The sequence below is a fragment of the Cetorhinus maximus genome, chromosome 13 (genome assembly GCF_964194155.1).
Source record: "Cetorhinus maximus chromosome 13, sCetMax3.hap1.1, whole genome shotgun sequence".
Classification (NCBI taxonomy): Eukaryota; Metazoa; Chordata; class Chondrichthyes; order Lamniformes; family Cetorhinidae; genus Cetorhinus; species Cetorhinus maximus.
In genome coordinates this window covers 43,435,728-43,449,354 of record NC_135891.1, presented here as the reverse complement: position 1 = coordinate 43,449,354, position 13,627 = coordinate 43,435,728, and the positions used below count along the sequence as shown (strand labels likewise).

General features: G+C 43.9%; 2 protein-coding genes across 4 annotated transcripts in view; one reads left to right on the top strand and one right to left on the bottom strand.

Moving 5' to 3' along the window:
• The window catches only part of LOC144688581 (ubiquitin-conjugating enzyme E2 variant 1-like), a 48,121-nt gene that overhangs the window by 26,210 nt on the left and 8,284 nt on the right, over positions 1 to 13,627 (top strand). For 2 of the 3 annotated variants that reach the window (XM_078555323.1, XM_078555325.1), the window contains exon 2: positions 1,942 to 2,090. In XM_078555323.1, the coding sequence (XP_078411449.1) occupies positions 1,942 to 2,090 (149 nt within the window). Of the gene's footprint in view, positions 1 to 175; positions 411 to 1,941; positions 2,091 to 13,627 lie in introns of those variants that run through there. The other variant, XM_078555324.1, reaches the window with a different exon arrangement.
• Positions 6,997 to 7,579, bottom strand: LOC144688582 (ubiquinol-cytochrome-c reductase complex assembly factor 2-like). The gene has a single exon (XM_078555326.1). It carries the CDS (start codon positions 7,507 to 7,509, stop codon positions 7,126 to 7,128), a length of 384 nt encoding a protein of 127 aa, XP_078411452.1. The 5' UTR covers positions 7,510 to 7,579; the 3' UTR covers positions 6,997 to 7,125.

The following is a 13,627-nucleotide window of genomic DNA, read 5'->3' as shown; positions in this document are numbered from 1 at the left end:
ACAGTTCAACTAAAGCCAATTTCAGGAATATGGCATTGTTTAGCATTCAAAACCAAACTGACACACTTAATTATATTGGGTAAAAGAATCTTTTGCCAAAATTCAAGTGAGATTTAGAGGCAGACTTGTACAGATCAGAGCATGTATTAACACTGTTCTTTTTATCCTTCAGTGACAGTGAATTTGACAAAAATAATCATTATGGTGTAAATAGCCAATATTTAACACTCAATCAACATCACAAAAAACAGATTATCTGGCCATTATGACAGTACTGTTTGTGGGAGTTTGCTTTGTGCAAATTGACTGCCGCAGTTCCTACATTACAACATTGACTACACTTCAAAAGTACTTAATTGGCTATAAAGTGCTTTGAGACTTCCGGTGGTCATGAAAGGCGCTATATAAATGTAAGTCTTTTTAAATACATGCAGTGCATTTAAAGAAGGAAAGCTGTAGAATGCCCCATTCCTTTCAATTTTTGATATTTTAACATTACACGTGAATTCCGAGCCAGTAATTGAGATTTAGATAGGTTGAAGATGATAAAATGTGGCTGATAAAGCAGACATTGAAACATCAAACTTTTCCTTTAGTCCGTTTGATTTGTTATGAAGTCAATTCATTATTAATTCAAGTAATCAGCTTTTGTAATTCACTTATACTTCAGCACACATTATAGTATTGCTGAAAAAAGACACTTTGTGAAAGCTTTTCATCTTGCACTCAGGACAGTCGCAAGTATATCAATGTCAAGAGAAGCAACAACTTTATACTGTATGAGAAGAGAGTGCTGATTGGTTGGCAAATGGACGCTGGTAGAGGCATTGCCATGGAGAATGCATCAGTTAATGGTGACTGACAGTTGACTGCCAAACATTGTTTGAAATTTAAACCAGGCAGCTTGACTCTGATTGATCAAGGCATTGCCCTGAGGAATGAACCAGCAAATGGCTGTCACTTATTTTGTTTAGCTGAAACAGTGTGTACACAACATCTTTCTGTCTGCAAAGAACAGGGCCCTGTGTATTAATATATGTAGCTTCCAATACATGGCCACGAGCCTGACTGGCAATCTTAAATTGATTGCCAGTGTAATTTTTAACACACTGAGGATTATTTAGCAAATGTTGTTCAATCACAGAATCACATCTAATTTTTGACACTGCTTTGAGTTTTGCAAGCACGGGCTGTACCTTGCCCGGTGCAAACAATGGAAAGGACGTGCTGTTTGATATGATCCGCCAGTCTTTGGGACGTACGGCCTACATACGTAGCATTACACTGGCACTGAAATTCATATACCACATTATTCATTTGTGTGATAGGCAGAACGTCTTTTTGGCTTGACAGCAGCATCCTATTAGTGGCGAATACCACTCATGTTGCTACTGCATGGTAGCAGCGTGAAACATCTAGCTTCTCTAGCTTTAGCATTCTCTCCTCATACAGTATAAAGTTGTTGCTTCTCCTGACATTGGCATTCTTGTGATTGTCCTGATGAGTGCAAGATGAAAAGCTTTGACAAAATTTTTTCAGCAATACTCAAGTTCTGTACTACCAAACGACTATTAGTAAACATTATATAAATAAGAAGCATTTACGGGCCATTCTGTAGTGGCATCCTTCTGAACCACAAGAGAAAAACTTGAGCAATTTTTATAATGCTGGGTTTGTCTTACTGACTTTAATTCCTCCTTTCCCAACCAGAGCTGCCTTAGATTGTCGAAGCACATCTTTGTATGTAACACTTCCATGTGGCTAGTAACAACATGCTATAAATCTTTGTTGAATGGAGATCCAGCTGACTCACTTTTAAAGTATAATAATTCAGTCCTGTGGGAATTAATTTGCTGTACCTGCAGTTGAAGTGGTTTAAGTTCAACAATTTAAATAATGTAAAAGTGTTCTAGCTTAAGTTTACCTTATTATTTGTTACAGCTGTAACAGTTCCACGCAATTTCCGCCTTTTGGAAGAACTAGAAGATGGCCAGAAGGGAGCAAGTGATGGCACAGTAAGTTGGGGACTTGAAGATGATGAAGATATGACACTTACAAGGTGGACAGGGATGATTATTGGACCTGCAAGAGTAAGTATGATATTTAAAAACACTAACCTAGTGTTTGCTTACCCCAGATTTAAGTGGTTTTGAACTAATGTGATACTTTCAGTTTTAGATGATGTTGGGGAAATGCAGAATTTGCAAGTGTTTTAAAAAGCATAGAGTTTTGATTATAGGCCAGAGCTTATTGGAACAGGAGTAGGCAATTCAGCCCCTCAAGACTGCTTTGCCATTTAATTAGATCATGGCTGAACTGTACTTCAATTCCATTTATTTTAATTAATTTGATGAGGGTATCAGTGGCAAGGCTAGTATTTGTTGCTCATCCCTAATTGCCCTTGAGAAGGTGATGGTGAGCCACCAGTTTGAACCATTGCAGTCCATTGGGTACAGGTACTCCTACGTGCTGTTAGGGAATGGGCTCCAGCACTTTACCCTAGTGATGATGGAGTATGTTTTGATGGTATGTTTTCAAGTCAGGATGATATGTGACTTGGAGCAGAACTTGGAGATGATGGTGCTCTGATGTGCCTGCTGCTCTTATCCTTCTATACAATAGAGGTTGTGGGTTTGGGAGGTGCAGTCTAAGTAGCCTTGACGAGTTGCTGCAGTGCATCTTGTAGATGGTACACGTGGTGTGTTGGTGATGGAAGGAGTGAATATTTAATGTGGTGGATGGGGTGCCAATCAAACAGGCTGCTTTGTCGTGGATGGCGTTAAGCTTTCTGAATACTGTTGGAACTACACTTATCCTGGCTAGTAGAGATTATTCCATCACACTCCTGACATGTCTTGTAGAAGGTGGACAGGCTTTGATGAGTCAAAAGGTGAGTCACTTGCTACAGCATACCCAGCCTCTGATCTGTTGTTGTAGCTACATGTTTATATGGCTGGTCCATTTATGTTTCCGGTCAATGGTGGGCCCCAAGATATTGATGGTGGGGGATTTGGCAAGTTCAATGCCATATAATGTAATGGGGAGGTTGTTGGACTCAGCCATTGCTTGGCACTTTGGTGTGAATGTAACTTGCCACTTATCAGCGCAACCCTGAATGTTGCTGCTGTAGGCCTGGTTTGGTTCATTATCTGAGGAGGTGCAAATGGAACTGAACAATCTGCAATCACCAGTGAACCTCCCCACTTCTGACCTTGTGATGGAGGGAAGGTCTGGATGAAGCAATTGAAGATGGGATATTACCCTGAGGAACTCCTACAACAATGTCCCAGGTCTGCGATGATTTGCCTCCAAGAACTGCAAGCATCTTTCTTTGTGCTAGGAATGGCTCCAGGCCAATGTCCCCTTTGAACTCTTTTTTTGTTGTGCACAGCCGGTTCATGTGAATGTACAGTATTCACATGTGGTATCTTAAAGGGGACATTTTGTGGGCAGCATATTGGTACCTTGCATGTGTAGCTTACATGGAAAATATTGTTCCAAACAGTGGAAGTTTTTCCCCTTGATTCCCATCTCAAATTTGGCTCCTTGACGCCACACTGTCAAATGCTGCTTTGATGTTAAGGGTAATCACTCACACTACACCTCTGAAATTCAGTTCTCTTGTTCATGTTTTGAACAAAGCTGGAATGAGGCCTGCTGCTGTGGGGCCCTGGTGGAACCCAAACTCTATTGCCTACAAGTGAGTAAGTGACTTTTTTTATTCATTCATGGGGTGTGGGCGCCGCTGGCTAGGCCAGCATTTATTGTCCACCCCTAATTGCCCTTGAAAAGGTGGTGGTGAGCTGCCTTCTTGAACCGCTGCAGTCCAAGTGGTGTAGGTACACCGACACTTCTGTTAGGGAGGGAGTTCCAGGATTTTGACCCAGTTACAGTGAAGGAACGGCTATATATTTCCAAGACATGATGGTGAGTGGCTTGGAGGGGAATTTCCATGTGTTGGTGTTCCCATGTGTTTGCTGCTCTTGCCCTTCTAGATAGTAGCAGTTGTGGGTTTGGAAGGTGCTGTCTAAGGAGGCTTGGTGAGATCCTGCAATGCATGTTGTAGATGGTACACACTGTTGACACTGTGCTGGTGGTGGAGGTAGTGAATGTTTGTGGATGGGGTGCCAATCAAGCAGGCTGCTTTGTCCTGGATGGTGTCAAGCTTTTTGGGTGCTGTTGGAGCTGTACTCATTCAGGCAAGTGGAGAGCATTCCATCATACAACTGACTTGTGCCTTGTTGATCGTGGACAGTCTTTGGAGAGTCAGGAGGTGAGTTACTCACTGCAGGATTCCTGGCCTCTGACCTGCTCTTGTAGCCGCAGTATTTATATGTCTAGTCCAGTTCTGTTTCTGGTCAATGATAACCCCCAGGATGTTTATAGCAGGGGATTCAGCGATGGTAATGCCATTGAATGTCATGGGGTGATGGTTAGATTCTCCCTTGTTGGAGATGGCCATTGCCTGGCACTATTGTGCTGTGAATGTTACTTGCCACATGTCAGCTCAACTCTGGATATTGTCCAGGTATTGCTCCATTTGAACATGGACTGCTTCAGGATCAAAGGAGTTGCGAATGGTGCTAAACATTGTACAATCATCAGTGGACACCCACACTTCTGACATTATGATGGAAGGATTGTCATTGATGAAGCAGCTGAAGATGTTTGGGCCAAGGATACTACCCTGAGGAACTCCTGCAGTGATGTTCTGGAACTGAGATGATTGCCCTCCAACAGCCACAATCTTCCTCTGTGCTAAGTACGACTCCAACCAGCGAAGAGTTTCCCCCCCGATTCCCATTGACTCCAGCTTTGCTAGGGCTCCCTGATGCGCTACACGGTCAAATGCTGCCTTGATGTCAAGGACAGTCACTCTCACCTCATCTCAGGAGTTCAGCTCCTTTATCCATGTTTGAACCAAGGCTGTATTGTGGTCAGGAGCAAAATGACCCTGGCTGAAATCAAACTGAACGTCAGTGAGCAGGTCATTGCTAAGCAAGTGCCGCTTGAAAGCTGTTGATAACCCCTCCCATCACTTTACTGATGATCAAGAGTTGACTGATGAGGTGATAATTGGCCAGGTTGGAGCTGTCTTGCTTTTTGTGCACAGAACATATCTGGGCAATTTTCCACATAGGGTAGATGCCAGCGTTGTGGCTGTACTGGAACAGTTTGGCTAGGGGCACGATACGTTCTGGAGCACAAGTCTTCAGTGCTATTACTGGAATATCGTCAGGGCCCGTAGCCTTTGCAGTATCCAGCGCCTTCAGCCATTCCTTGATATCACATGGGATGAATCTAATTGGCTGAAGACTGACATCCCTGATGCTGGTGGTCTTGGAGGAGGCAAAGGTGGCTTATCCATTCAGGACTTCTGGCTGAAGATCATTGCAAATACTTCAGCCGTATCTTTTGCACTAGTATGCTGGGCTTCCCCAAAATTGAGGATGGGAACATATGTGGAGCTGCCGCCTCCAGTGAGTTGTTTAATTGACCACCACCATTCATGATTGGATGTGGCAGGACTGCAGAGCTTAGATTTGGTCCATTGGTTATGGAATCGCTTAGCTCTGTCTATCGCTTGCTGCCTATTCAATTTGGCATGCAAATAGTCCTGTGTTATAGCTTCACAGGCTGACACATCATTTTTAGGTTTGCCTGATGCTGCTCCTAGCATTCCTTCCTGCACTGTTCATTGAACCAGGGTTGATCCCCTGGCTTGGTGGGAATGGTAGAGTGGGAGATATGCTAGGCTATGAGGTTACAGATTAGGGTTGAATACAATTCTGCTGCTGCTCGTGGCCCAAAGAGCCTCATGGATGCCCAATTTTGAGTTGTTAGATCTATTATCCCACTTATCACTGTCTTGGTGCCACAGAACACAATGGAGGGTGTCCTCAGTGTGAAGATGGGCCATCATCTCCACAAGGACTGTACTCCATCCCGACAGTATACCACTGTGCTGCCACCACTGCTGGGCCTGTCCGGCACGTGAGACAGCACATAACCGTGGATGGTGGTGGTGCTGTCTGGGACATTCTGTAAGATGTTACTCTGTGAGTATGACTGTGTCAGGTTGTTGCTTGACTAGTCTGAGACAGCTCTCCTAATTTTGGCTCCAGCCCCCAGATGTTTGTAAGGAGGAGTTTGCAGGATTGACAGGGCTGAGTTTGCCCTTGTTGTTTCTGGTGCCTCCTACTGGTTGGTCTCTCAATACTGTCATGGACAGATGCAGGGTGGTCTGTCTGGTTTCATTCCTCATTGGCTTTCTAGAGGTTTGATACAACTGAGTGGCTTGCTAGGTCACTTCAGAGGGCAGTTAAGAGTCAACCACATTGCTGTGCATCTGGAGTCACATGTAGGCCGGACCAGGTATAGAGAGCATATGGAGAGCCTAAAGGATATTAGTGAACCAGGTGGATTTTTACAACAGTCGACAATGGTTTCATGATTTTATTTATTGAATTGAAATTCTTCCGGGTGGGATTCGTACCCAGGTCCCCAGAACATTACCCTGAGTCTCTGGATTGCTAGCCCAGTGACAATTCCACTATGCCACCACCTCTCTATACGCCATTTGACGGCACTGTTGATGATACCTTCTATCACTTAGCTGAATGGGAATAAGCTGCTGGGGCATAATTGGTCAGATTGAATTTGCCCTGCTTTTTGTGGGAGCAGAACACACCTGAGCAATTTTCCACATTGTCGGATAGATGCTAATGTTGTAGCTGTACTGGAACAGCTTGGCTAGCAGCATCAGTTAGTTTTGGAGCCCAAGTCTTCACTACAACCAGGATATTGTCAGGGCTCATAGGCTTTGCTGTGTTCAGTGCACTCAGCGGTTCATTGATATCACTTGAAGTGAATCTAATTGGCTGAGGATTGGCTATTATGATGGTGGTGAGCTCAGGAGAGGGTCAAGATGGATCATCAAATTGGCACTTTTGGATGCAAACATTTAAGCCTCGAATTGTGCGTTCATTTTTTAAAAAATTATGTAACATTTTATTTCCACCCAACATTTGCACAATTAAAAAAGTTATGTCCTAAAACTAAACCTTTATTATTTAGAAATTGCAGTAAATAAGATCTAAGCAGCATACTAACAAGATGTAACTTTTAGACATATTCCTTGGGGACATCTTCTGGCTTGCCTGTGAACTTTTCTCGTAGCTTTTTCCACATACATTTCTTCATTTCCTCTATCTGTTTCATGTTATCTGTTGCAAGAACCATTCGGCATTCTTCCACTGTTACACCAGTAAAACTTGTGTTTCTGAGCCGAGGGTACTTGTTTTTGTAATAAGCAGAATGGATTCTGGCTAAACTTTCATACATCCGATCACATTTCTCTGGATCTGTAATCTGGGTGCTCTCCCCTTCCCGGAAACCTTGCGCCACTCGCTGCCGAATAAAAGAGCCTAGATCGCGGCCTTTCTTGGTCTGATCGAGGGGCCACTCTTCGCAGAGTTTTAGGATCTGGCGGTACCGAGTCGCCGCCATCCCTCCCCCAGCCAGTGTCCAGCAGTTTGCCGAGAGTGCCGGTACCGCTCATTCAACAATCAATAAAATACTGCACTCTGCTATTGAGGATGGAAATGTTCATTGAGCCATCTCTTCCTATTAGTTGTTTAATTTCCCACCAACATTCACAACTGGGTATGACAGGATTAACAAGCTTCTAATCTGATTCATCGGTTGTTGGATCACTTAGCTCTGTCTATAGCTTGTTGCTTCCACTGTTTAGCATGCATACAGTCCCGTGTTGTTGGCACCTCATTTTTAGGTATTCCTAATGCTGTTTCTGGCATTTTCTTCTACACTTAATTTAACCAGAGTTGACTCCCTGGGCTGATAGTAATGGTAGAGTAAGGGATATAAGAACATAAATAGGAACAGGAATAGAACATTTAGCCCCTGGAGCCTACTGTTGCCATTCAGCATGATCATGGCTGATGACCTACCTCAACTCCACTTTCCTGCATGCTCCCCATATCCCTTGATCTCTTGAGAGATCAAAAATTTGTCAATCTCAGTTTTGTATGTATTCAATGATGAAACATCCACAACCCTTTGGAATAGACAATTCAAAATTCACAGATGACTGAGTCAAGAAATTTCTCTTCATCTCAGTCCTAAATGATTGGCCCCTTACCCTGACACTCTGTTCCCTTGTTCTAGATTCCCCAGCCAGGGGAAAAGTGTCAAGCCTCTTCAGAATCTTGAATGTTCAATGTGACCACCTCTCATTCTTCTAAACTCCAGAGTATAGGCCCAATTTACTCAGCCTAGCATCAAAGGATAAACCCCTCATTGCAAAAGTCACCTAGTGAACCTGGTCTACCAATTAAGAATATACTTTCTTTGATATAGAGACCAAAACTGCACACAGTGCTCGAGGTGAAGTCTCATCAAAGCCCTATATGATTGCAGCAAGACATTGTAGCCAAATCCTCTTGCAACAAAGGCCAACATACAATTTGCAGCCTTAATTGCTTTCTGTACCTGCTGTGTTCCTTGTACAAGTACACACCAAGTCACTCTGAACATCAACATCTGAATATTTAAAAGTTTCATGCTTTTTAAGTATTCTGTTTTTCTATTCTTACTACTGAAATGAATAATTTCATACTTGCCCACACCTTGTTGCCCACTCACTTAATCTCACTTATATCGCTTTGCAATCTTTTTGCATCCTCATAGATTGTTACCACCTAACTGTATCATCAGCAAACTTGGATACCTTGATCTTATTCTCTTCACCTAGGTCAATAACATAGACGGTAAATAGCTGAGACCCCAGCACTGATCCTTGCGGCACTCCAGTAGTTATAGCCTGCTAACTTGGAAATGCACTGTTTATCTCTGCTTCCTATCTGTTAACCAATCGTCCATTCCTACTAATACATTACCCCCAACTCCATGAGCCCATATCTTGCGTATTAACCTTTTGTGTGCTATCTTATGGAATATCTTCTATAAACCTATATATACCCTTTATCTATGCTACTAATTACATTTTCAAAAAACTAATAAATTTGTCTAACAGGATTTCCCTTTTATAAAACCACCTTAGTCTGATTATGCCATCATTTTCTAAGGCTTCTTTAAAGCTTCCTTAATAATAGATTCTGGCATTTTCCTGACAACTGATGTCAGGTTAACTGGTCTGTAAGTTCCCTGTTTTCTCTCTCCCTCCCTTCTTGAAAAGCAGAGCTACATTTGCAACTTTGTCTTCTGGGACCACTCTAGAATCTGGGAAATTTTGGAAAATCATAACCAGTGCATCCACCATCTCTGCAGCTACCTCTTTTCAAACCCTAGGATGTAGCCTATCATTAGGTCCTTAGGATTTTGTCAGCTTTTAGTACCTTAAATTACTCATACTTTCTCGCTGCTGATATCAGTTGTCGCAAGTTCCTCAATCTTATTAGCCCCTTGGTTACTTGCTATTTCTGGGATGTAATTTGTGTTTTTTACTGTGAAGACAGACAAGTATTTGTTCAGCAGTTCTGCAATTTCCTTACGCTCTGTAATATTTTTTGCCCCTTTCTCTAAGGGGCCAATGTTTATTTTAGCTACTTTCCATTTAATATTCTTGTAAATGTTTGTTTTTAAATTTCTGACCAGTTCACTCTCATTCTATTTATTCCCTTTTACCAACTTTTTGGTAGCCCTTTGCTGGTTTCTAAAACACTCCAATCCTCAGGCTTACTAATATGCTTTGTAACATTATAAGCCTCTCCTGAATACTATCCTTAACTTCCCTAGTACCTTAGATGGTGGTTTAGATGACATGTAGATTCTTTATTCATTTTCATGGCCCCAAAAATCATGTTTTTGCTTATATTCAGCATGTAAGTCAACCCTGACATCCTTGGCCTTCGGCCATCAGCAATAGAACTCTATACCACTACAACCTGTAACCTCATGGCCCTTTTCAACCATGACATTTGTAGTCTGCCTCAATTTTTCATCCCAGACGTGGATGTTTTACTCACCAGCACTATATAACGGGGTGCAAGCAAAATGAGCTGTGTTGCAAAGATACTGGGCAGTTTGAGTTGCCCATACAGAGCAAACCCCATGTGATGAACGATATAGATGGCATCCACCTATAGCCTGCCGATGGTCATTTTTATACTCGGCCTCTATTTTTCAGGGGATTTTACAAGGCCTGAAAGGATGACTTACATGTCAACATCTACAGTAAGCTGTGGATAAATCATTCTTGCTGAATTTTTGCTTTTTAATGGAATGTATTTTTGTTGAACGTTTTAAATTGTTTCTGTAAACGTTTTGCAATGTTTTATTTATGTGGGCCATGAGGTTACAGGTTGTGCTGTATACAGTTCTGCTGACAGCCAAAGATGCCTCATGGATCTCCAGTTGTAAACGGCTAGATCTGTTCGGGATCTATCCTATTTACATGGTGGCAGTGTCACCCAACATGATGGAGGGTGTCCTCAGTGTGAATACATCAATGGTCATGAGACAGATGGTGAAGAGGAAGTCAAGTGAAGGTTTTGCTCGTGTTTGTTCTTTCATCACTTTTTCTTTATTAATTCGTAGAATCTGGGCATTGCTGGCTAGGCCAACATTTATTGCCCGTCCCTAATTGCCCTTGAGATGGTGGTGGTGAGTTGCTTTCTTGAACCACTGCAGTACATGTGGTGTAGGCACACCCACACTTGTTGTTAGGAATGGAGTTCCAGGATTTTGACCTAGCGACAGCGAAGGAAAGGCAATGTATTTCCAAGTCAGGATGGTGAGTAGCTTGGAGGGGAACTTGCAGGAGGTGGTGTTCCCATCTGTCTGCTGCCCTTGTCCTTCTAGATGGTAGTGGTCGTGGGTTTGGGAGGTGCTGTCTAAGGAGGCTTGGTGAGTTCCTGCAGTGTATCTTGTAGATGGTACAAATGGCTGCCATTGTGCATCAGTGGTGGAGGGATTGAATGATTGTGGATGGAGTGTCAATCAAGCAGGCTGCTTTGTCCTGGATGGTGTCGAGCTTCTTGAATTTTGTTGGAGATGCACTTATACAAGCAAGTGGAGACTATTCCGTCACACTCCTGACTTGTGCCTTGTAGATGGTGGACAGGCTTTTAGGGGCCAGGAGGTGAGTTACTTGCTGCAGGATTCCTAGCCTCTGACCTGCTCTTAGTATTTATATGGCTAGTCCAGTTCAGTTTCTGATCAATGGCAACCCCCAGGATGTTGATAGTGGGGGATTCGGTGATGGTAATGCCATTCAATGTCAGGGGGCTGTGGTTAGATTCTCTTTCGTTGGAGATGGTCATTACCTGGCACTTGTGTGGCACGAATGTTACTTGCCACTTGTCAAGCCTGGATATTGTCCAGATTTGCTGCGTTTGGGCATAGACTGCTTCAGTATCTGAGGAGTCGCAAATGGTGATAAATAATCAAATATCCCCGCTTCTGACTTATGATAGACGGAAGGCCATTGATGAAGCAGCTGAAGATGGTTGGATCTAGGACGTTATCCTGAGGAACTCCTGCAGCGATGTCCTGGAACGGAGATGATTGACCGCCAACAACCACAAATATCTTCCTTTGTGCTAGGTATGACTCCAACCAGTGGAGAGTGTTCCCCCTGATTCCCATTGACTCCAGTTTTGCGAGGGCTCCTTGATGCCACACTCTGCCTAATGCTGCCTTGATGTCAAGGGCAGCCACTCTCACCTCACCTCTGGAGTTCAGCAATTTTGTCCATGTTTGAATGAAGGCTGTAATGAGGGGCAGGAGCCGAGTGGCCTTGGCAGAACCCAAACTGAGCACCAGTGAGCAGGTTATTGCTAAGCAAGTGCTGCTTGATAGCACTGTCAACAACTTTCATCCCTTTCTTGATGATCAAGAGTAGACTGAAGGAGTAGCAATTGGTTGGGTTGGATTTGTCCTGCTTTTTGTGTACAGGACATATCTGGGCAATTTTCCACATGGCTGGATAGATGCCAGTGTTGTAGCTGTTCTGGACCAGCTTGGCTAGCGGCACAGCAAGTTCTGGAGCACAAGTCTTCAGCACTATTGCTGTAATATTAGTGCCTTCAGCCATTTCTTGATATTATATGGAGTGAATCGAATTGGCTGAAGACTGGCATCTGTGATGCTGGGGACCTCTGGAGGAGGCAGAGATGGATCATCCACTTGGCACTGCTGGCTGAAGATTGTAGCAAATGTTTCAGCCTTAACTTTTGCACTGATGTGCTGGCCTCCTCCATCATTGAGGATGGGGATATTTGTGGAGCCTTCTCCTCCAGTGAGTTGTTTAATTGTCCACCACCATTCGTGACTGGATGTGGCAGGACTGCAGAGCTTAGATCTGATCTGTTGGTTGTGGGATCGCTTACTTCTGTCTATCACTTGCTGCTTATGCTGTTTGGCATGCAAGTAGTCCTGTGTTACAGCTTCCCGAGGTTGACACCTCATTGTTAGGTATGCCTGGTGCTCCTGGAATGCGCTCCTGCTCTCTTCTTTGAATGAGGGTTGATCCCCTGGCTTGATGGTAATATAGAGTGGGGCATATGCTAGACCATGAGGTTACAGCACGTGGTTGAGTACAGTTCTGCTGATGGCCTACAGTGCCTCATGGTTGCCCAGTCTTGAGTTGCTAGATCTGTTTAAAATCTATCCCGTTTAGCATGGTGGTAGTGCCACAGCATGATGAAGAATATCCTCAACGTGAATATGGGACTTGTCTCCACAAGGACTGTGCAGTGAACACTCTTACCGATGCTGACATGGGCAAATGCATCTGCGACAGGCAGGTGAGGATGAGGTCAGGTATGTTTTTCCCTCTTGTTGGTTCCCTCACCATCTGACGCAGACTCAGCCTGGTGGCTATGTCCTTATGACTCGACCAGTTCGGTCTGTAGTGGTGCTACCGAGCCCCTCTCGGTAATGGACATTGAAGTCCCCCACCCAGAGTACATTCTGCACCCATGCCACCTTCAGTGCTTCCTCCATGGAGGAGCACTGATTCATCAGCTGAGGGAGGGTGGCGGTACGTGGTATTCAGCAAGAGGTTTCCTTGAACTGACGCCATGGGACTTCATAGGGCCCATAGTCGATGTTGAGCCCAGGGCAACTCTCTCCCAACTGTATACCATTGTGTCGCCACCTCTGCCGCATTACCTGCAATCGGGACAGGACATACCTGGAGATGGTGATGGTGGGATTCCATGAGGATTACTATGTCTGGCCGTTGCTTGACTCGTCTGTGAGACAGCTCTCCCAATTTTGGCACTAGCCCCCACATGTTAGTTAGGAGGACTTTGCATGGTTGACAGGGCAGAGTTTGCCATTGTCTAGTTCGATGCTGGATGGTCCATCCGATTACATTCCTTTTTGACTTTTAGCAGTTTGATATAGCTGAATGGCTTGCTAGACCATCTCAAAGGGCATTTAAGAGTCAGCCACATTGCTGTGGCCTGGAGTCACGTGTAGGCCGGACCAGGTAAGGACGGCAGATTTCCTTCCCTAAAGGGCATTAGTGAACCAGATGAGTTTTTACGGCAATTGACAGTGGTTTCATGGTCATCATTAAATGATTTGCTGCGGTGGGATTTGAACCTGGGGCCCCAGAACATTACTCTGGGTCTCTGGA

Coding starts and splice junctions, on each gene's coding strand:
- LOC144688582 (XM_078555326.1), bottom strand. CDS start 7,509: ATGGCGGCGACTCGGTACCGCCAGATCCTAAAACTCTGCGAAGAGTGG.